At 48.8% G+C, this 22,836-nt stretch overlaps 1 protein-coding gene across 4 annotated transcripts in view; it reads right to left on the minus strand.

Annotated features, from left to right (window-relative positions):
- Positions 1 to 22,836, minus strand: part of LOC144820657 (golgin subfamily B member 1-like) — a 290,085-nt gene that overhangs the window by 102,612 nt on the left and 164,637 nt on the right. For all 4 annotated transcript variants that reach the window (XM_078677950.1, XM_078677951.1, XM_078677952.1 and 1 more), the window contains 2 exons: positions 16,389 to 18,333; positions 14,275 to 14,453 (listed from right to left, as the gene is read on the minus strand). In XM_078677950.1, the coding sequence (XP_078534076.1) occupies positions 14,275 to 14,453; positions 16,389 to 18,333 (2,124 nt within the window). The remainder of the gene's footprint in view (positions 1 to 14,274; positions 14,454 to 16,388; positions 18,334 to 22,836) is intronic.

A 22,836-nucleotide genomic window follows, 5' to 3' on the forward strand; every position in this document is an offset into this window, starting at 1 on the left:
ATTGAGAAGGCAAGGGTCTAAAATAGCACAAAGGCCTTTGTCTTTTTTCAGCACAAGAAAGTAACTGGAGTAACAACCAGTACTCTCTATGGCTTATTTGGCTAGAAGAGCCTGCACTTCTTGCTCCGATTTGGAAAGATGGTCCTCCATTGAGCTGCTCTGAGAGTGGTGCAAGATGTGGTGGGGAGAAGACATAGCTTAATGGTCAATGTGCAGGACCTACTAGTCCGACGTGACTGCTCGACACCCTGGGTGTAAAAGCCAGATCATGCCTTCCTCAGGGTGGCAGCATGTCTGGAAGGACACACTTAAGTGATGTTGTGGCCACAGCAGCTGGATAAGCTGGTGCCTGAGTTGCAAGCTGTCCTTGCTGTCTCATCGTCTATGGAATCCACCACTGCCTAGATCACAAAATGGCTGTGAAACCTGTTAAATCAGTTGCATTGGCTGATGTTGATGTGTTGGTATCCCCTACCATATTCAAAGGGGGCAAAACTGCTGGTTAAACTGTCTCACCAGAGCAGACAGACTAAAGGAGAATCCTGTGGCCCTCCTATCCTTCAACAGCTTAAGGGCCAATTCCAGCTTCTCATTGAATAGTCAGCAGCCATCAAATGGCATGTTCATGTGGGGGGACTGAACATCTCTATAGAAGCCCATAGACCTCATCCATACGTGTTTTCAGAGTGCTACAATGGTGTCTACAGACAACCTAGGCAGTCAGTAGCCTCAAGTTTGCATCCTATGGCAAGTTTTACCTGATCACAGATGTCTTGAATATGCCTGTGTGAGGGAAGTTCTGATGTCATCAGGAACAGTGGTTAAGACCTGGGTCACAGAATCCCAAAGAGCAAGAGGATAGCATCCAAGCAGGTTCTTTGCTTGACTTCGTGCAGACCAAGGCTGGCGAATGAAAACATGCTCTTGCCTTAGGTCTCGCAGCTCCTGGAGCTGGTGAGACCAGCTCCACCAGCTCCAGTACTGCCTACCACTCCCATCATCACCAACCTGGATAGCTGTCCATAAGACAGAGCCCAATACAAGTGTCAAATTTTCGTCTTCAAGATGGTCCATGGTTCAGACCACATATAACATATACAAACAAGCTCCTGTTCAGAGCCAGAGTTCTGCTGGTTTAATCCTTCTATCCCCAAATTACCTGGCACCCTTCCAGGTGTATTTGAGTATACTTGGACCCCTTTATTGGAATGCCCTTACCACTGGCCCACAGGCCAATATTACGCTTCCAAAGTTCTAATCAGTCCTACAGACCAACTTATTAACTTAGCACCATGACTAAATAATAGCTGTCACGCTATCTAACATGCTCTGACAAATGAAGCTAAAAATGTAAACATGTTAATATTGACATCTTGTTACTGCCGTCACTGTTCAAGTCCTATGCATAAACCATCAGTGCAAACACCTGCATTTAACTGTGAAGATGTGCAGTTTTTTTAACATACATACTGAATTTAACATCAACTGTTATGTTATGTTAATTTATTACGTGCTTGAATTACCCATGAAGGGATATCTCAGTGCGGGGCCAAGACATGCAAACAGGCTGAAAGCGCACCTAATATAGGTGGGTCTTAAGCGCCATCCTAAAAGGGGGATGATTTTCGCAGAAGCGTAATTGCGTAGGCAATCTGTTTCAGAGATGAGGGGAAAGGAAAGAGAAAGATCTACAGCCTGCTCTGGCCTTCCTAAACCTAGGGACTTTGAGGAAGGCCTTATCACATGATCTAAGAAGTCTCGAGGGAGTGTAGAGCAGAAGCTTGGAGGCTAAGAAGGCGGGACCTTGATCATGGAGAGTGCTTTGAGGTAGGCAGCATAGCTTAAAAATAATTCTCTTTCTCACCGGTAGCCAATGTAGAGACTTAAGAAAAGGGGCTGTTGCCGTGCCTGGGGGAGGTTACATACGAGACGAGCGGCAGTGTTCTGGACAACCTGAAGTTTAGAGAGCGAATTCTTATTTATGGAGGTCAAAAGTGAGTTGCCCTAATCCAGACAACTAATTACCAGGGCCTGGACAAGAGTTTTCCTTGAGGAGAGTGGTAACAGAGGGAAAACTCTTCTCAGCAGACGCAACATATGAAAACAGGAGCTGATAGTGGCTGAGGTGTGCTCTGTCATAGAGAGGGATTGGTCCAGGCAGACCCAGAGGTTTTTTTTACCACCAGTTTGGGTATAGGGACAGGGCCAAACTCTGCTGGCCACCAATCAGGATCCCAAAGAAGTAGGGTTTGTCCAAATAACATGATTTCTATTTTAGAGAGGTTGGGCTGAAGTCTGTATTCCAGCATCCAGGTGGCTATGGCTTACATTCTGGAGGAGAACAAAGCTTTAGATATATATAGATTATCCCCAAAGGAACCAAGCATTTGCAATGCAATAGGTCTCGCATTAGGAAAGTTTGAGCTATTGGTATTGTAAATGACACATTTTTTATTTATGTTTTGTTTTTGAAAATAGCGAAATTAGTAGCTTTGTCATTTACAATGCCAATAGTTATAGCTTTCGCAAATGTGACACCTATAGCATTTGTAATGCAATATGTGTTGTATTTACTTGACTTACATGTATTGATATTACAAATAACAATGGCTTTTAATTTTTTTAATAATTAATACTTAAATAAAAGTTATTGTAATTTATAATGGCAATAGCTTAAACTTTTGTAAATAAGTTTTGTGAAGATTATGTTCAGTGTATTTTATTGTGACGAAAATCCAAGAACAGAAGTTAAATATTAACATCTTTTTGTTACATTTGTAATAAAGCTTGAAACATTGAGAGAACATATTTGAACCAGTTGTTGTTGAATGGTTGCACAGACTGATGCTGTGGTGGCGCTGAGTGTTGTTGTGATGGCAAGCGCGTGATGCTGGGGCGTTCAGTGATGCTGTGGTAGCGCATAGTGAGGTTGTGGTCCCCCTGAGTGATGCTGTGGTGGTGCTGAGTTATGCTGTATGCTATGCTATGTTTTGTTTTACTATCCTATGTTTTGTTGTGCTATGCTATGTTTTGCTATCCTATGCTTTGATTTGTTATGCTATGCTGTGTTTTGTTATGCTATGCTATGTTGTGTTATGCTATGCTATGTTTTGCTATGCTATGCTTTGTTATGCTATGTTTTGTTATGCTATGCTATGTTTTGTTGTGTTTTATTATGCTATGCTTTGATTTGCTATGCTATGTTTTGTTATGCTAAGCTATGTTTTGTTGTGTTTGGTATGCTATGATATGTTTTGCTATGCTATTATATGTTTTGTTTTGCTGTGTTATGTTTTGTTGTGTTTTGTTAGGCTATGCTATGTTTTGTTGTGTTTTGCTTTGTTTTGTTATGCTATGTGTTGTGTTTTGTTATGCTATGTTTTGGTATGCTATGCTATGTTATGTTTTGTTATGCTATGCTTAGTTTTGCTATCCTATGCTTTGTTTTGTTATGCTGTGCTATATTTTGTTGTGTTGTGTTTTGTTATGTTATGTTATGCTAAGTTTTGTTGTGTTTTGCTTTGCTATGTTTTGTTATGCTATGTTTTGTTATGCTATGTTTTGGTGTGTTTTATTATGCTATGCTTTGTTTTGCTATGCTATCTTTTGATATGCTATGCTAAACTTTGTTTTGTTATGCTATGCTGTGTTTTGTTATGCTATTCTATGTTTTGTTGTGTTATGTTATGCTATGCTATGTTTTGCTATGCTTTGCTATGCTTTGCTATGCTATGTTTTGTTATGTATGTTTAGTTTTGTTGTATATTGTTATGCTATGCTATGTTTTGTTGTGTTATGCTATGTTTTGTTATGCTATGCTTTGTTTTGTTCTGCTATGTTTTGTTGTGTTGTGTTTTGTTATGCTATGCTATGTTCTGTTATACTATGCTATATTTTATTTTGCTATGCTTTGTTATGTTATGCTATGCTTTGATTTGTTATGCTATGCTATGTTTTGTTGTGTTTTGTTATGCTATGCTATGCTATGTTGTGTTGTGTTTTGTTATGCTTTGCTGTGTTTTGCTATGCTATGCTATGTTTTGTTATGCTATGCTGGTGAGGGTTTGTGAGGGTGTGTGAGGTTGGGTGAGTGAGGGTGAGGGGGTGGGTGAGGGTGTGTGAGGGCAAGGGTGTGTGAGGTTGAGAGAGTGTGAGAGTGAGTGAGGGTGGGTGAGGAGGTGTGAGGGTGGGTGGGGGTGTGTGAGGGTGAAGGTGTGAGGGGGTGTCTGGGTGAGGGTGTGTGTGGCTGAGGGTGTGTGTGGCTGAGGGTGTGTGTGGGTGAGGGTGTGTGAGGGTGTGTGAGGGTGGGGGTGTGTGAGGGTGAGGGGGTGTGAGGGTGAGGGGGTGTGAGGGGGTGTGAGGGTGAGGGGGTGTGAGGGTGAGGGGGTGTGAGGGTGAGGGGGTGTGAGGGTGAGGGGGTGTGAGGGTGGGTGAGGGTGTGTGAGTGTGAGGGTGTTTGAGGGTGAGGGGGTGTGAGGGTGAGTGAGGGGGTGTGAGGGTGAGGGGGGTGTGAGGGTGAGAGGGTGAGTGTTGGACCCGGCCTCATGGCGTGGTCCTACCCCTCCCGCATGGAGGGCCCGGGCCGACATCGGCCCTCCACCCAGCATCGGGCAGCCCTTTTGCCCGACACTGCACGCCCCAACATTGCTGGTCCGGTCACCATCCCGGACCCCCCCTACCGGCCTGGCCCCATCGTGGGCCCCTCACGACCTAAGCACGAGGCCGCGCCCGACTCCATCTTGGGCCCACCACGTCACGACCACGTGGCTCCGGCCCCGGCCCAGGCCCAGCGAAGCCCAGACATCGAGGCGCCAAGATCTACCCAGGTGGTCGAGTGGCCACTCGACAGATCCCGGAGGAGGGGAGTTTCGATGGCCCTCCAACCGTCCCCGGACGCCTGGTATCGATCGCCCCCGGCATCCCTGGGTGCTGGCCCCACCCCCCTGCTGGGTGCCTGGACACCATCTTCCTGGCCCCTCTGACCCCCAGGCGCGAGGGTCCGGACATCAAAGGACTCCAGTCCTATATCTGGGCCAGCCCCGGAGTAGGACGGCAGTTGTATCCTGGACTGGAAAGCCCTGCTGACGCTGTCACGGCCGACCCCTGAAGAACTCATTTCCTGTAACCTGAAGAGAACCTGAGAGCCTGCTGGCGCTGCCGTGGCCCACCTTTGCTGAACCATCTTGAGAGCCTGCTGGCGCTGCCGCGGCCCACCTTTGCCGAATCATCTTGAGAGCCTGCTGGCGCTGCCGCGGCCCACCTTTGCCGAATCATCTGGGGAGCCTGCTGGCGCTGCCGCGGCCCCCCCCCTTTGCCGAACCATCTTGAGAGCCTGCTGGCGCTGCCGCGGCCCACCTTTGCCGAATCATCTTGAGAGCCTGCTGGCGCTGCCGCGGCCCACCTTTGCCGAATCATCTGAGGAGCCTGCTGGCGCTGCCGCGGCCCCCCCCTTTGCCGAACCATCTTGAGAGCCGGCTGGCGCTGCCCCGGCTCAACCTCTCGGGACCCCCGGCTCGAGGATTGAGAGCTGTGCGCAGGGTATCCCTTCACATACCCCAACCGAGACTGTCCCGCTACCCTGACCCCCCTTTTTCGAGACTTTACAGACCCCTTGGTCTACTTGTACATATCGCTGGGAACCAGCAGCCTTTATTTCCTGATAAAGCTTACGAACTCGACCTCTGGTGTGGTGTCCATTTGTAGTGTGTGGTTACTCTGCTGTGCGATCCTAGGAGAGGGCCCTCACTCAGGAGGCCTCTCAGTAACGTTCGGCTACTTCTTGACGGAGAGGTGGACCTAGGGGTGGTCAGTCAGACACCTTCTGCCTCCCCCGGGGTCGCCTATCTAACAGTGAGGGTGACGGGGTGAGGCTGAGGGGGATGGTGTGTGAGGGTGAGGGGTTGTGAGGGTGGGAGGGTGAGGGTGACAGGGTGAGGCTGAGAGGGTTGGTGTGTGAGGGTGAGGGGGTGTGAAGGTGAGGGTGTGAGGGTGTGTGAGGGTGGGAGAGGGTGGGTGAGGGTGAGTGAGGGTGAGTGAGGGTGGGTGAGGGTGGGTGAGGGTGGGTGAGGGTATGTGAGGGTGGGTGAGGGTATGTGAGGGTGTGTGAGGGTATGTGAGGGTGTGTGAGGGTGTGTGAGGATGTGTGAGGATGTGTGAGGGTGTGTGAGGGTGTGTGAGGGTGAGGGTGTGTGAGGGTGAGGGTGTGTGAGGGTGAGGGGGTGTGAGGGTGAGGGGGTGTGAGGGTGAGGGGGTGTGAGGGTGAGAGGGTGAGGGTGACGGGGTGAGGCTGAGGGGGATGGTGTGTGAGGCTGAGGGGTGTGAGGGTCAGGGTGAGGGGTTGTGAGGGTGGGAGGGTGAGGGTGACGGGGTGACGGGGTGACGGGGTGAGGCTGAGGGGGATGGTGTGTGAGGGTGAGGGGGTGTGAAGGTGAGGGTGTGAGGGGTGTGAGGGTGGGTGAGGGTGAGTGAGGGTGGGAGAGGGTGGGTGAGGGTGAGTGAGGGTGGGTGTGGGTATGTGAGGGTGGGTGAGGGTGTGTGAGGGTGAGGGTGTGAGGGGTGTGAGGGTGAGAGGGTGAGTGAGGGTGAGTGAGGGTGAGTGAGGGTGAGTGAGGGTGGGTGAGGGTGGGTGAGGTAGGGTGAGGGGGTGAGGGGGTGCGAGGGTGAGGGTGTGTGAGGGTGAGGGGGTGTGAGGGTGAGGGGGTGTGAGGGTGAGGGGGTGAGGGGGTGTGAGGGGGTGTGAGGGTGAGGGTGTGGGTTTGAGGGGGTGTGAGGGTGAGGGGGTGGGTGTGAGGGTGAGAGGGTTTGGGGTGAGAGGGTTTGGGGGTGAGAGGGTTTGGGGGTGAGAGGGTTTGGGGGTGAGGGGGTGTGAGGGTGAGGGGGTGTGAGGGTGAGGGGGTGTGAGGGTGAGGGGGTGTGGTGGTGAGGGGGTGTGGTGGTGAGGGGGTGTGAGGGTGAGGGGGTGTGAGGGTGAGGGGGTGTGAGGGTGAGGGTGGGTGTGAGGGTGAGGGGGGGTGAGGGGTGAGGGTGTGTGAGGGGTGGGTAAGGGTGAGAGGAGGTGAGAGGGTGTGTGAAGGTGAGAGGGTGGGTGAGAGGGTGAGGGGGGTGAAGGGGTGTGAGGGTGAGGGAGGGTGACGGGGTGAGAGGGTGTGGGGGTGAGGGTGAGGGCATGTGAGGGTGAGAGGGTGTGTGAGGGTGATTGAGGGTGAGGGTGTGTGAGGGTGAGAGGGTGTGTGAGGGTGAGTGAGGGTGAGAGGGTGAGTGTGAGTGAGGGTGAGTGAGGGTGTGTGAGAGTGAGTGAAAGTGAGGGGGTGTGAAAGAGGGGGTGTGAGAGTGAGGGGGTGTGAGGGTGTGTGCAGGTGAGGGGGTGTGAGGGTGAGGGCATGTGAGGGTGTGAGGGTGAGTGGGTGTGTGAGGGTGAGTGGGTGTGTGAGGGCGAGAGGGTGTGTGAGGGTGAGAGGGTGAGTGAGGATGAGAGGGTGAGTGAGGATGAGAGGATGTGTGAGGTAGGGTGAGGGGGTGTGAGGGTGAGGGGGTGTGAGGGGGTGTGAGGGTGAGGGGGGTGAGGGGGTGTGAGGGTGAGGGGTGTGGGGTGAGGGTGGGTGAGGGTGGGTGAGGGGGTGTGAGGGTGTGTGCAGGTGAGGGGGTGTGGGCATGTGAGGGCATGTGAGGGTGTGAGGGTGAGTGGGTGTGTGTGAGGGTGAGTGGGTGTGTGAGGGTGAGAGGGTGTGTGAGGGTGAGTGAGGATGAGAGGGTGAGTGAGGATGAGAGGGTGTGTGAGGGTGGGTGAGGATGTGTAAGGTAGGGTGAGGGGGTGTGAGGGTGAGGGGGTGTGAGGGTGAGGGTGTGTGAGGGTGAGGGGGTGTGAGGGTGAGGGGGTGGGTGTGAGGGGGTGTGAGGGTGAGAGGGTTTGGGGGGTGAGGGGGTTTGGGAGGGTGAGGGGGGTGAGGGGGGTGTGTGAGGGTGAGTGGTGAGGGTGTGTGAGGGGTGGGTAAGGGTGAGAGGAGGTGAGAGGGTGTGTGAAGGTGAGAGGGTGGGTGAGAGGGTGAGGGGGTGAAGGGGTGTGAGGGTGAGGGAGGGTGACGGGGTGAGGGGGTGGGTGAGGGGGTGAAGGGGTGTGAGGGTGGGTGACGGGTGAGGGGGTGGGTGAGGGGGTGGGGGTGAGGGGTGTGAGGGTGAGGGGGTGTGAGGGTGAGGGGGTGTGAGGGTGAGGGCATGTGAGGGTGAGAGGGTGTGTGAGGGTGAGAGGGTGTGTGAGGGTGAGAGGGTGTGTGAGGGTGAGAGGGTGAGAGGGTGTGAGGGTGAGAGGGTGTGAGGGTGTGTGAGGGTGGGAGAGGGTGGGTGAGGGTGAGTGAGGGTGAGTGAGGGTGGGTGAGGGTGGGTGAGGGTGGGTGAGGGTATGTGAGGGTGGGTGAGGGTATGTGAGGGTGTGTGAGGGTGTGTGAGGATGTGTGAGGATGTGTGAGGGTGTGTGAGGGTGTGTGAGGGTGAGGGAGGGTGAGGGTGTGTGAGGGTGAGGGGGTGTGAGGGTGAGGGGGTGTGAGGGTGAGGGGGTGTGAGGGTGAGAGGGTGAGGGTGACGGGGTGAGGCTGAGGGGGATGGTGTGTGAGGCTGAGGGGTGTGAGGGTCAGGGTGAGGGGTTGTGAGGGTGGGAGGGTGAGGGTGACGGGGTGACGGGGTGAGGCTGAGGGGGATGGTGTGTGAGGGTGAGGGGGTGTGAAGGTGAGGGTGTGAGGGGTGTGAGGGTGGGTGAGGGTGAGTGAGGGTGGGAGAGGGTGGGTGAGGGTGAGTGAGGGTGGGTGTGGGTATGTGAGGGTGGGTGAGGGTGTGTGAGGGTGAGGGTGTGAGGGGTGTGAGGGTGAGAGGGTGAGTGAGGGTGAGTGAGGGTGAGTGAGGGTGGGTGAGGGTGGGTGAGGTAGGGTGAGGGGGTGAGGGGGTGCGAGGGTGAGGGTGTGTGAGGGTGAGGGGGTGTGAGGGTGAGGGGGTGTGAGGGTGAGGGGGTGAGGGGGTGTGAGGGGGTGTGAGGGTGAGGGTGTGGGTTTGAGGGGGTGTGAGGGTGAGGGGGTGGGTGTGAGGGTGAGAGGGTTTGGGGTGAGAGGGTTTGGGGGTGAGAGGGTTTGGGGGTGAGAGGGTTTGGGGGTGAGGGGGTGTGAGGGTGAGGGGGTGTGAGGGTGAGGGGGTGTGAGGGTGAGGGGGTGTGAGGGTGAGGGGGTGTGGTGGTGAGGGGGTGTGGTGGTGAGGGAGGGTGAGGGGGTGTGAGGGTGAGGGGGTGTGAGGGTGAGGGGGTGTGAGGGTGAGGGTGGGTGTGAGGGTGAGGGGGGGTGAGGGGTGAGGGTGTGTGAGGGGTGGGTAAGGGTGAGAGGAGGTGAGAGGGTGTGTGAAGGTGAGAGGGTGGGTGAGAGGGTGAGGGGGGTGAAGGGGTGTGAGGGTGAGGGAGGGTGACGGGGTGAGAGGGTGTGGGGGTGAGGGTGAGGGCATGTGAGGGTGTGTGAGGGTGATTGAGGGTGAGGGTGTGTGAGGGTGAGAGGGTGTGTGAGGGTGAGTGAGGGTGAGAGGGTGAGTGTGAGTGAGGGTGAGTGAGGGTGTGTGAGAGTGAGTGAAAGTGAGGGTGTGTGAAAGAGGGGGTGTGAGAGTGAGGGGGTGTGAGGGTGTGTGCAGGTGAGGGGGTGTGAGGGTGAGGGCATGTGAGGGTGTGAGGGTGAGTGGGTGTGTGAGGGTGAGTGGGTGTGTGAGGGCGAGAGGGTGTGTGAGGGTGAGAGGGTGAGTGAGGATGAGAGGGTGAGTGAGGATGAGAGGATGTGTGAGGTAGGGTGAGGGGGTGTGAGGGTGAGGGGGTGTGAGGGGGTGTGAGGGTGAGGGGGTGTGAGGGGGTGTGAGGGTGAGGGGTGTGGGGTGAGGGTGGGTGAGGGTGGGTGAGGGGGTGTGAGGGTGTGTGCAGGTGAGGGGGTGTGGGCATGTGAGGGTGTGAGGGTGAGTGGGTGTGTGTGAGGGTGAGTGGGTGTGTGAGGGTGAGAGGGTGTGTGAGGGTGAGTGAGGATGAGAGGGTGAGTGAGGATGAGAGGGTGTGTGAGGGTGGGTGAGGATGTGTGAGGTAGGGTGAGGGGGTGTGAGGGTGAGGGGGTGTGAGGGTGAGGGTGTGTGAGGGTGAGGGGGTGTGAGGGTGAGGGGGTGTGAGGGTGAGGGGGTGGGTGTGAGGGGGTGTGAGGGTGAGAGGGTTTGGGGGGTGAGGGGGTTTGGGAGGGTGAGGGGGGTGAGGGGGTGAGGGGGGTGTGTGAGGGTGAGTGGTGAGGGTGTGTGAGGGGTGGGTAAGGGTGAGAGGAGGTGAGAGGGTGTGTGAAGGTGAGAGGGTGGGTGAGAGGGTGAGGGGGTGAAGGGGTGTGAGGGTGAGGGAGGGTGACGGGGTGAGGGGGTGGGTGAGGGGGTGAAGGGGTGTGAGGGTGGGTGACGGGTGAGGGGGTGGGTGAGGGGGTGGGGGTGAGGGGTGTGAGGGTGAGGGGGTGTGAGGGTGAGGGGGTGTGAGGGTGAGGGCATGTGAGGGTGAGAGGGTGTGTGAGGGTGAGAGGGTGTGTGAGGGTGAGAGGGTGAGAGGGTGTGTGAGGGTGAGAGGGTGAGAGGGTGAGTGAGGGTGAGAGAGCGAGTGAGGGTGAGTGAGAGTGAGGGTGAGTGAGAGTGAGGGTGAGTGAGGGTGAGGGTGTGTGAGGATGAGGGGGTGTGAGTGTGTGAGGGTGAGGAGGTGTGAGGGTGAGGGGGTGTGAGTGTGTGAGGGTGGGTGAGAGGATGTGTGAGGGTGTGTGAGGGTGGGTGAGAGGGTGCGTGAGGGGTTGGGTGAGGTGGGGTGAGGGGGTGTGAGGGTGAGCACACTGTCAATTAGGCACCTCGTGCTTGCACAACTCTTCCCCCCCCCCAAAAGAAATGTTTTTTGCGTGCTGTGATGTGACGCATTGAAATTTCACCTAGCAAAAGCATTGTTGTCGGGTGAGGGAGGGTGACGGGGTGAGGGGGAGGGTGGGTGAGGGTGTGAGAGTGAGGGGGTGAGGGTGGGTGAGGGGGTGTGAGGGTGAGGGTGGGTGAGGGTGAGAGGGTGTGTGAGGGTGAGAGGGTGTGTGAGGGTGAGAGGGTGTGTGAGGGTGAGTGAGGATGAGAGGGTGAGTGAGTGTGTGCGAGGGTGAGGGTGTGTGAGGGTGAGTGAGGGTGAGGGGGTGTGAGAGTGAGGGGGTGTGAGGGTGAGAGGGTGTGTGAGTGTGTCTGAGGGTGAGGGGGTGTGAGAGTGAGGGGGTGTGAGGGTGTGGGTGAGGGGGTGTGAGGGTGTGATGGTGTGTGAGGATGAGGGTGTGTGAGGGTGAGGGTGTGTGAGGGTGAGGGGGTGAGAGGGTGGGTGAGGGGGTGTGAGGGTGGTTGAGAGGGTGGGTGAGGGGGTGTGAGGGTGGTTGAGAGGGTGTGAGGGTAGGTGAGGGTGGGTGAGAGGGTGAGTGAGGGGGAGGGGTTGGATGAGGGGGTGTGAGGGTGAGGGGGTGTGAGCACGCTGTCAATTAGGCACCTCGTGCTTGCACAACTCTTCCCCCCCAAAAGAAATGTTTTTTGCGTGCCGTGATGTGACACATTGAACTTCCACCTAGCAAAAGCATTGTTGTTGTCAGAGTGACTTAACATTTCACAATTCGTGCTCAAATTAAGTTATATTTATTTGTAGCAAGTAGGATTTACGGTTTTTTATAATGAGTGCTGCAAAATGACGCCACTGAAACTTTTCTTGGTTCTTCAGACTAATTTTCTCACGGAGAGTTTTCGCCGCCAATTTCATCCGAAAAAGCTGTACTACTATTTAGGCACATGCATTGTTCCACTTTAAATCAAAACGGTGTGAAATATACCTTAAAATACTTTTAGACATGTTACAGTTAATGAACGCATTTTGCGTTTCCAGAACCGAATTAAAGTGAAAGTGTCAGTGAAGCTCTCCACATTGCGCGGCGGGTGGGCGGGGTGTGTGTCTGTGTGTGTGTGTGAGTGTGTGTCTGTGGGTTGGGTTAAAGATGAGAGCTGAGTAAAATTAACAAAAAGAGGGTTATAGTGGAGAAGCCTGTGTTAGGGAGCAGGGAAAGTGCACGAGACCAATTTTCTCACTGAGAGTTTTCGCCGCCAAATTCATCCGAAAAAGCTGTACTACTATTTAGGCACATGTATTGTTCCACTTTAAATCAAAACGGTGTGAAATTTACCTTAAAATACTTTTAGATATATTACAGTCAATGAACGCATTTTAAGTTTCCAGAACCAAATTAAAGTGAAAGTGTCAGTGAAGCTCTCGGCATTGCACGGCAGGGGGGCGGGGGGTGGGGATTGGGTGGGGGTGTGTGTGTGTGTGTGTGTGTGTGTGTGTCTGTCTGTCTGCTGTCTGGGTGTGTGTGTGTCTGTGGGCTGGGTTAAAGATGAGCTGAGTAAAATTAACTAAAACAGGGTTATAGTGGAGAAACCTGTGTTAGGGAGCAGGGAAAGTGCACTCGGGGATAGGTGGTCGGGACTAGGTCATAACAAGCTCTTGGCATTGCGTTGGGGGGGCGGATTCCTTTGAAGTCTGATGCGGGGTAGCGGCTCCTTTGAAGTCTGATGCTGAGGCTCAGACAGATGGTGTACGACGTGGCTGGGATGTGCAAGCGCCTGGCTCACATAAACTGTACCCGATACGCAGGCAGTTTGGGTAGACTTTTGAAAGCCCTTACTATAATATCGACAAACAAGCATTGCTAAAGCAATGCTGTAGGTCGAGACCTAAAAAGCAGCTGTGTATCATCCGCGTATGAGAAAATCTCAAAACAAGCTTAGCAAGGCGAGCGATATAGATATTAAAAAGCGTAGGGCTGAGTGAGGAGCCCTGGGGATCCCAATAGTCAAGTTACATGGTGCTAGGCTTGTAAGAGCCTAGAACGACCATTTGGCGTCTCAGGGACAAGAAGTCTGCTAATCATTTGAGAGCCATTCCATGAATCCCGATCTCCAGTAGTCGAGAAGTTGTGGATGAAACACTGTATCAAATGCTGCTGATAGATCTAGCAGAACCAGCATTGTAGGAACATTGGCATTAAGAGCTCATTTGGTATTGTCAGTGACAACAAGCAAGGCTGTCTCAGTACTGTGAAGAGGTCTAAAGCCAGACTGAGAGCTGTCTAATAGACTGTTAGCCTCAAGGTAGGTTGTGAGTTGACGATTAATGTACTTTTCCAGTAACTTAGCCAACAGAGAGAGGAGTGAAATAGGACAGTATTTAGCAAGATCGGTGGAGACTAAATTGGACTTTTTTTAATGGGCCTGATCGAGGCTGACTTCCAGTCTAAGGAGACTTTCCCAGTAGTTATGATAAATTGATCAAGGAGCAGATTTGTGGAGCCAATTCACAAGTAAGGTTCGACAGAACCCTACGAGAACAAACGTCTGTAGAAGAGCCGGATTTGACTGACCTCAAAAGATTAAAGGTGGTTTCTAAAGAAATTTCTTTGAAATTACCTAAATTGATGGTTGGGACATTAAGAGGAATAGGGACTACATGCTTCTCATGGGGCACGGCAGTGATGGTAGAGAAGTTTTGGTAGATCAACTTGAATTAGCCATCAAAATGATCTGCCAGAGCGTCCCAAAGTGATTACGACGGAATTGGTTCAGGAGAGCAGGCCGCTGGACTTATGAAGGAATTGAGTACTTAAAAAAGTGTGTTAGATGAGTTCACTGCCTCATCAATTTTTGTCGCAATATGGGTTTTGCGGGCTAAGTTAATGTTGAGATGGTATGCAGTTAGGACCAATTTATAGATGTTTTTGTCAGCAGGGAGATTAGTCCAACGCCATCTCCTTTCCAGTCTTTTACAGGAGGCTTGCTCAGTCCTTAGATCAGGAGTATACCAAGGGCAATGAGGTCTATGAGTGCTCTTTTTGACGAGGCTGTGAGGGGCGATTTTGTCAAAAATCGAATTCAATTTCACATTGAAATTACAGAGTGCTAGGTTCATGTCTGCTATGTCAGAGTGTAAAGGGGGCACTTGTTCCTGGGCCCATGCAAGCGGGGTAACTTTTTTCACTGTCTGGATGGCTTGTTATGGCGCGTGAGTACTTGACTTTTTGTCTTGAGGGCGGGAGATAAAAACAGATTTGGAGGGTCAATGCTAGCTAGTGGCAACATCGAGAAAATTAAGTCTAGAGTGTGACCGGCAGAGTGAAAAAACGTTGTTAGTGAAACAACACATTGATCAAGATGCGATGTTAAGTTTGAAAGACCTAAAACATATACCTTAGTTGCAGGAGTTCTTGCTGTTGGGAAACATTTTCCTGCCTCAGCTGTTCCTGTAGACTTAGCTGCTCATCTAGTTGCTGCTGAGAATCCTGCAGATGGGCTCTTAGCTGGGCGATATCTCCTGCCTCCTCTCCAATTCGCAGGTATTGCTGTTGCAGATTATTTAACTCCTTTAGCTTCAATGAGACAAAAAGACAGGCATAGACAAAGGTATAGGTCAAATGCAAAATAAATCCTTTGAAAATGGAACAAGAAGAGCAACAAAAAAGCAGGTATGCAAGGGACTGCAGTATAAATACGGGCCAACAGCAATCTAATACCTTATAAGAAACATCAAATAAATCCAGCCACTTTGCCTCAGATTTCATTGAGAGCAGACACATCCATCTATCCATAGCAAGCAAGGTCAGCAATAGAGTGGAGCTTGTGGGAGCAGTAAAATGCTTAACTGTGTTGGGACCAACATTCTTCTTGCCGTATGTAATGTGTTGTCATTGGCATTTACACTGTAGCTCCAAATGAACAAACATTCAGCTACTGAGCATGTGGCACTACTAGTCAGTAAAGTTGCAAGGGTAAACGTAGAACTGCTGGCTGATTTAGGATTAACACATACACCTATCAGCAAGATGGCTGTGCAGCTGGTAGTCTGGTATCATGCTCACTGACACTGATCAGCGCGCTATGACCTTCAGTGGGATCCCCACAGCCAAATTGGGTTACCTTAAAACAGATTTCCTTCCTAGGGGGTAGACAACACAAACCAAGGTCTATCTAGTAGAAACAGATACAGGTCTGTTTGGGAAAAGACAGCACTATGGAGTTTGCACAAATTTACATTCCAATCACAAAATCATTCCAACTAAAAATAAACGTGTGTATCATTGAGAAGAACGTGGTCAATTTTATTACTTTATCCTGGGAAAAGACAGATATGGCACCATTCTGAAATTAGTGCCTATATGAAGAGGGTGAACAAGGTCTCACTAGCTGCAAATAAATATGAATAAACAACTGATTTAAAATAATGCTAGAAAACAGGGTGAAGTTTCAAATAACTTCTTAATTCTCTTTAAAATTTCTTTCATAATATCTACATACATAAGTAATGCTCTTATCAACCCTGAAAGAATTTGAAAACTTTCTCCTATTGAAATGTTGGAGAAGCAGTCTATGGTATAAAATAGTGAGCAAAAACATATAGGAATTATTTGTGAATGCAGACACAAGTAGAGGTTCCATAACAATCTCCTAAGTTTTGTTAACTAATATAAAGCTTCTGTTGGTGAATAGGTCACATAGCATTGTTTAAGTCAATGGTGAGAAATGTACCCACTTAAATATTCTGTATATACAGGCGATAAAAGGAATAAAGAAACAGACACATCTTGTACTGCATTCTAATCTTACAAAGGCAATATATTTATATTTTTGTTAAAAGCACAAGCCATCTGTAAATGACTAACTAAAATCTATCCAACAGAAAACAGAACCAAACAAGAGCTTGAGTAAGATAAAGTGCTTAAGAATATGTTTAGAAGCGGAAAATTGCAACAGACCGCTATAGATGGCCCCAGTCCTTCATGGAGGGGCTCTGTATTAGCAAGCCTGATACTTCAAGCAAGAGTCCTGTTTTGTCTACTGGGGCCTTTAAAAAAAATTAAGTTGAATAGAAAATGGATGTTTTGTTTCCAAACAGATCTAGGCTTTGGTATCACCCAGAATGTTATTCTAAATGTTATGAATTGAGGTGAAGCTGCCCTGGACATAACATTAAGAATAAGAACTCCATAGACAAACACAGAGTCAGTACTAAGAAATTAGAAAAGGACCATAGCAGGAGGAACTTAACTTTAGGCAGCTCAAACAAGGTTTGGTACCACGGAGAATGATGGCACAGCATTACTATTTTATGTTGGGGTAATTCATGGCAGTGATTTATTTTCAGTCTCAATTTAAAAATCATTGCTGTGGATCTTCCAAAAGCGATAGGGGATGCGCTCACCTGTGTCTAAAAATCACACTACAACAGTACCTTCAATAGGATAGATGTAAGGACCCTTGAACCATAATCGACCATAAGATAATGATTAAAAATTCAGATGACTTACCAGGCGGTCTCTGTCATTTTGCAGAGAAGAAAGTGCATTCTTCATGCTCTGCACCTGAGCAGGACTAGCCCCTGCCGCACTCTGCTGTTTCCCCTCCTCCACTTTCCTCTGTCTGTCCAGCTCACTGAGTAGCCGGTCTCTCTCATCCTGTAGGCTCCCCATGGCATTGGAGAATGACTTCAGCTGTGTGGAGTAGCTATCCAGCTCCGAGGACAAACGAGCAACATCTTCATCTTTAGATTTCAGTTGCTGCGTGAGCTGCTCAACTTGGGAGAGCAGATCTTGTTCAATTGACCTGCTCTTTAAGGAGGTCAGTTCCACAGACAAAGAGTCTCTCTCCATTATCAGCAAGCCTTGCTCGCCTCTGAGCTGAGTCAGTTCTTTCTGGAGCTCTTTAACTAAAACCTCTTGAATCTCAAGATCAGATGAGTATTTCTTTTCCAGATCTTCAAGTTGTCCCTCGGCCGCGTCACGACTATCCTGGAGAGAGCTCATGGACTTTCCAAAAGCCACAGCTTGTGCTTTTAGATCCACATTCTCCTCAAACACTGAAAGATACCTTTGCTCCATCTCCATCAGGTCTTTAGCCAGCTCTGCCACCCGTACCTCTGCAGTTTCTGTCTCATTTCTCAGGATACCTGCTTCATGCTGTAGACTCTTGAGCTCTTTTTCATGCTTGTCCTTCATTTTAGCAACCTTAATTTCAGCCTCCCTCTCACTACTGAGTATATTTTCTTCTAGTTCCTTTATCCTATCCTGAAGGACAAGGAGTTCCGCGCTCAACCCTTCCAAATCCTTTTCTTTATTCTGCAGTTCCACTTCTAGCTCAAAAAGTGGGCCACCACCTTTCAGTGCAGCAAGCTCACTATTTAACTGAGAGACACACAACGTCAACGTCTCAGCCTCACTTGCTACTTTTTGCTTTTGATCTTGCAAATCATTTACAGTCTGGTTTAGCTGCTCAGCCGTTATCACAGAGTCTCTTAGCTGCCTTTCTAAGATGTTCTTTTCCTCTTCGAGGCTGTGGATTTGCTCCAGCTGAGCTTTCAGGAGTTGTTTCTGTTGAGAGTCCTTCAGGGTGATCACTTGATTAAGGTCTTCCCTATATCTCACTAATTGAGCAGCGAGTTTGGCATTTTCACTGTTTAGGTCATCCATCCCGCTGTATAAGCCTCGGATTTCCTCTTTGAGCTCATTGTTCTCACGAGCAGCCTCTTGGATGAGTTGGTCCTTATCAAAGATTGCAGCAAGATGTCGCTCTTCCAATTGTCTGTACTCTTCCAGCACCCGGTCTCGGTCATCCTGCAACGAAGACATGGACTTGGTGAAGGAATCGAGACGGGCCTTGTGCTCTTTGCCTTGATCCTTGATGGTCTTCATCTTTCCAGTAAGAACCCCCAGTCTCTCCTCTAGTTTAATTTTCTCAGTTTCCAGGTTCTCTTTCTCTTCCGCTGCCAGAATAAGTTTACCCTCAAGCCCCTTCACTTCAATTCTGTGCTGCTCCAATAACTCGGTGGTTGCTGATAAAACAGCCTCTTCCTTGGCAGCAAGAAGTCCAATAATACTCTGTTCCTTTGATTCAATCTCTGTATGAAGCTTGTTGGTCAGCTCTTTGGAGGCTTGCAGGTCAGCTTGAAGCTGCTCACAACTAAATTTATAATTCTGGATTTCAGATTCCAGTTCTTTGACCACTGCTTCAAGTTCCTCTTTCATAGAGTCACATTCTCTGAATGAATTATCAAGCACTGTTAATTGCCCTTTCAGCAACTTTACTTCTTCATCCAACTTAGATCGCTCATGCTGGCAATCCTTGTGAAGCTTCTGAGACCCTTCTAACTGTGAGACTAGTTGTTTGTTTTCCAACTGTAAACTTTCCAGTTCTGTTCTGTGATTTTCTTCTTTCATTTGGAGTCTCGATTCCCAACTCTGCAACTCATGCTCTAATCTAAAACACAAGTAAAACCAAGATTTACACATTAGTGTCTGTAATGAATTGAAACATCATATCAAGCTCATGAATACTGCTGTGGAAGGTTAGTGCTTCACTAAAGTCCCGATGAGTATCTACATAATGCAAAATTATTCCATACTAAAATGAGAACTGAATATCCTGAAATATTAATAACAAACTGGAATTAACCAAATCGACAGCAGAATAAATGCAATTTTCTAAAACAAACTCTGAAAAAGATTCAAAATGGAATTTGTTGTGAACGTATTTAGGACCCTATTTAAATATTCCCGATTTATGCCCTTATGTGGTTATAACAAATCATAACCCTTATGTGGTTATAACAAATCATAAAGGCATAAGAATCATATCCATATTTAGTCATAGCCAATGCAGTCCGAATACGGCAAGGCTACTCCCATAGACTCCTAGAAAGTAAAACACGTTCTTTAAACAAACCAAGCCTCCAGCAGCCCGGGAATTCCCCCTGCTTTTGTTTTTGTCCAAGAACTCCTGGAGTCCTGAAAGAACTAAGTTCTTAGTGACGTCTTATGTCCAACCTTACGTCAAACTCGGCACCTTCCAGGTATAAATATACCAGCAGCTGCCCTAACAAACACACGGTGGTTTGGAGCAGATCGGCCATCTACTTACCCGAAGCCCAGCTGTAATGAGAGCCGAAGGAAGCCGACCCTCCCATTGACGCACTGAGAGAGACGCTGTCTTTTCTCCTGCCGAGAGATCCAGCTCCAGTGTTTCCAGTCACCCTTGCGGGTTGCTGGGAGATCGAGTCCTGAGAACGAGATACAAGACCTCCTCCATTCTATAAACCAAGGTACGGAGCTGATTAGATCCTTAGAGAATTCTTGATTCAGATTCTTGGCAAAAACTATCTTAACTTAAACTGCAGCTCACTTACTCCTTCCCACATACTAGGCTTAGGTTAGGTACACTGGGGTAGGCGTATCTTAGAAGCACCAGTTGAGTACGTTTAGTCAACTTTTATCATTGTATGTTTATCCGTTTTAAGCATCTTATGGCTTAGAAACCATATAAATGCTTTTACAGTATTATTTCATAATACTGCTTTTACTGTACGCACTTTACTTTATGACAAGTATTGCAATTGTGGCAATTCACTTCTCTTGCATGAGAAAGGCTGCTCAATAAATAACCACTTTTATTGAAAACGCCCGTCTCTCCATTTCTCTGCACTCCTGGTGAAACTAAGTATGCACGATTGACTGAGTGAAATAGTTATCTATTGTTTCCGCGACTCTGGAGATATACTCCTTATTCTGGAGGGAGCAAAGTTGTCATGTTTATGCGGTTGTCAGAAGCTAATCCCTTCTCGTCTATTCAGGGAAGTTAACACCTCCTTATTTACTCGAGAAAGTTTCTAGTGACCTCTGAGCTAGCTGGCATTCATAATTAAGTCTAACATATTCAATAGAGACCTCGTCGACCTCAGTCCTACGTCTAAACTATCGTTTATGTTATTCCAATGCGCAGAGCCTATTGGGAATAAAGGAACTACACTACATGGCGCCCAACGATTGGTAAGGCGATAATTTAACGCTAGATGCTAGAGTAACTCAGTCGTGCTTTTCACACAGACCCTTTTTTCCAGTAAAAACTCCAATAGACGTCTGGAGTGGGTAAAAGGTTAATATCCGCCAAAACTTAGTGGGATGAGAATCCTATGTATTAGTTCTTGGTTTAGTCAACGTTGAAGGATACAGTGTTCCAAAATATTGTGCACCTAATCTTTGTTTCCTTGAAACTTGCTCTTAAACAAAAAACTTTCTGTCAGAAAAATGTCAGATAGTGAAGACGAAAGAGAGAGCTAAATTAGCAGCTCAACTCTTAGCGGAAGACACAAGTCTCCGGGAAGAAGACCCGGGGGCTATACTAATACCAGTCAATGTAAGGAAGAGTGTAACTTACAAACTAATAAATAATGGAGTATCACCAAGAGGTGGTACAGTCATATTTGTGATAGAGGCCCATGAATATCGGCAGACAGAGGTATTCTATTCCTGGATACATTTTCCAGCAGCACACACTGTAACACACGAGTTCCACTACTACAAAGTAGGGGAATCTCCAACGGAATACGCTCCTTTTGAGGACGTTGAAATTCACTAACATACCAAGAGCATCAGCTCTGGTTTAATGGCGCCCTAAAACATCAAAATCACTTCACCAGGCTCGGTCCACTAGGTAGACCAGGAGCCACATGGCCGGTTCTAGCCAGCTATACACCATATCCTGACATTGAAAAGATGTCAAGGGGAGAACTTTTAGTTCAGCTAAAACAACTAATTAAAATACATAGACAATTGGTCCAATATGTCATGCGGACTTTAACAGTCCAACCAGGAATAAAAATTCCACAGCACATCCCTCATCAGGGGAACACAAATAAAATTACACCACAGACTATACAATAAGTCATTGGCAAATTACCCTCAAAACGGGAACAAATTCCATTCTGGTTAGCTCAAAAAATTACTCAGATAGAGGCAGTATTTCCTGATACTACAGCTAATGAGAAACACAGAATTCTGACTATCTGACTTCCAATGGGGATCGCACCACATGTGGAGGACTGTGACACTTGGGGCACAGAATTTGCTTCAATATACACAAAAACACATGGTGTTCCGTCTATGGCTGTTATACCAGACGTATTAAGACAGATTCAAAATGAATACGGTCCAGAACCTGCTTTAACTCTAGGTATGAAATTACTGAAAGACTTTAAACAAGTCTCAGCTATATTACTAGCCAACATAAAAGGAGAAGCAGCATCTGTAGCGATCCGCCAGAAATTGAAAGAAACAGATATAGCAGAACAACCTTTTGAACTTGCCAGAATAATTGAAAAATCCTATGAAGAATTAGGGAGAGATAGTTTGGGTGGGAAACCACTAAAACCACAACTAACTGAAAATCCTGAAAAAACCTTTATTAAAAATAATCTCATTACTCCAAAAAAGAAGTGGGAGTGTAACAAACAAACCACTCCCAGAGAAAAACAGTTCCAATCCAGAGGAAGGTCTCCCCAACGGAGAAATAGCTCTCCAGAACGGGGGGGCAGGTCTCCACAACGGGAGCCCTCTGAGAAAAGATACAACCTTAGAGATAGGGATAAATTAAGAAAACCTGACAGATATCAAGATATTGATACACGTCCCTCTCGATCTTTTCAGACTTCCTCACAGAAATCGGAAAGAAGAGGACGGTCAGAACACAAGGAAGAGCACGTCAAGTCCAAAGACAAGGAACCTGCTCATCAAAGTAAAACATTACAATTTCCAAAAAAGAAGGTAGCCAGTATTAAAATAAGACATTCTGAGGACACAACTGAAAAACGGAAAATGGGCCTAGACAATGCTAGACAGCGCAGCAGAAGTGACCATAGCTCGCAAGATCCTGATGAATCTTCTGGGGACAGTGGACACGAATGAATACATTCAAGTGGAAACTGCAGACACCAGAGTTAGCGTGCCTCATAAAATATACGAAATAACATTACGTATAGAAGGGGACAAAACAAGGAAAATAAGAGGTCTCTTTTGAGAGAACCTATCTAAAGGCTATGACATCCTTCTAGCAGAGAAAGACTGGCCACCAGAGTTTGTCAGGGAGTGCCCACATGGCAAAGAAATGATTATGCCTGCCTTCTCAAATCACATTCCAATTCATAAAAAATACACATATGCTAGAAAATGGGCAGTGGCCCAAGCCCCAGCATTATATACAAATCATGTAGGATGGGATGAGGATTCTCCTCACCATAAAATTAGAGTTAAAAATCAACCTACTGCACAGAGGCAGTATCCTGTTAAACAAGACGCTAAAAAACAAGTCAGGGAGATCTTAGATCAACTTGAATATCGGGGGGTAATTGAAACATGCACCTCACAAATGAACAATCCTTTGTTTCCTGTCTCCAAGCCAGACGATTCATATCGTCTAGTTTTGGACTACAGACACTTAAACTCTTGTTGCAAAACCTTTGCAGTACAAAACTCACACAGTGCAGCACTGTTAGACCTGTCGGTCCTTTGGGTGGTCCCTCCTATTTATTTATTTTGTCCCTTTTTGCCTCCTAATATTTTTCATTTTTATGTTCACCGAAATTTTTGGGGTGTTATCCTAGGGGTTAGGTGCTTCCTTGCCCCTATATTTTTATGGGGCCTAGTTGTCCCTTATTATGGTGGAAATTTAGTCACACAAAATGGTGGCTGGTAACTGCCACAACTGATTACCTCAGGAACTGGCGCCATAGAAGAGTATGGGAAAAACTCCAGAACCTTCCAGCTGGTTCTGGTAGCCTGAGGTCAGCCTATATAAGGGTCAGAACCAGGGCGGACATTTTAGAAGTGTCCAGAGAGAGTGTGGGGCGGAACTGGTGAGGAGTAAGGCGACTTGGTGAGGAGGAACACGCATTGTGAGGGGAAAGATCGACCTGTGGGCTGGCTGCCTTCT

This window comes from Lissotriton helveticus, chromosome 1_1 (genome assembly GCF_964261635.1).
Source record: "Lissotriton helveticus chromosome 1_1, aLisHel1.1, whole genome shotgun sequence".
In the NCBI taxonomy this organism is placed as follows: domain Eukaryota; kingdom Metazoa; phylum Chordata; class Amphibia; order Caudata; family Salamandridae; genus Lissotriton; species Lissotriton helveticus.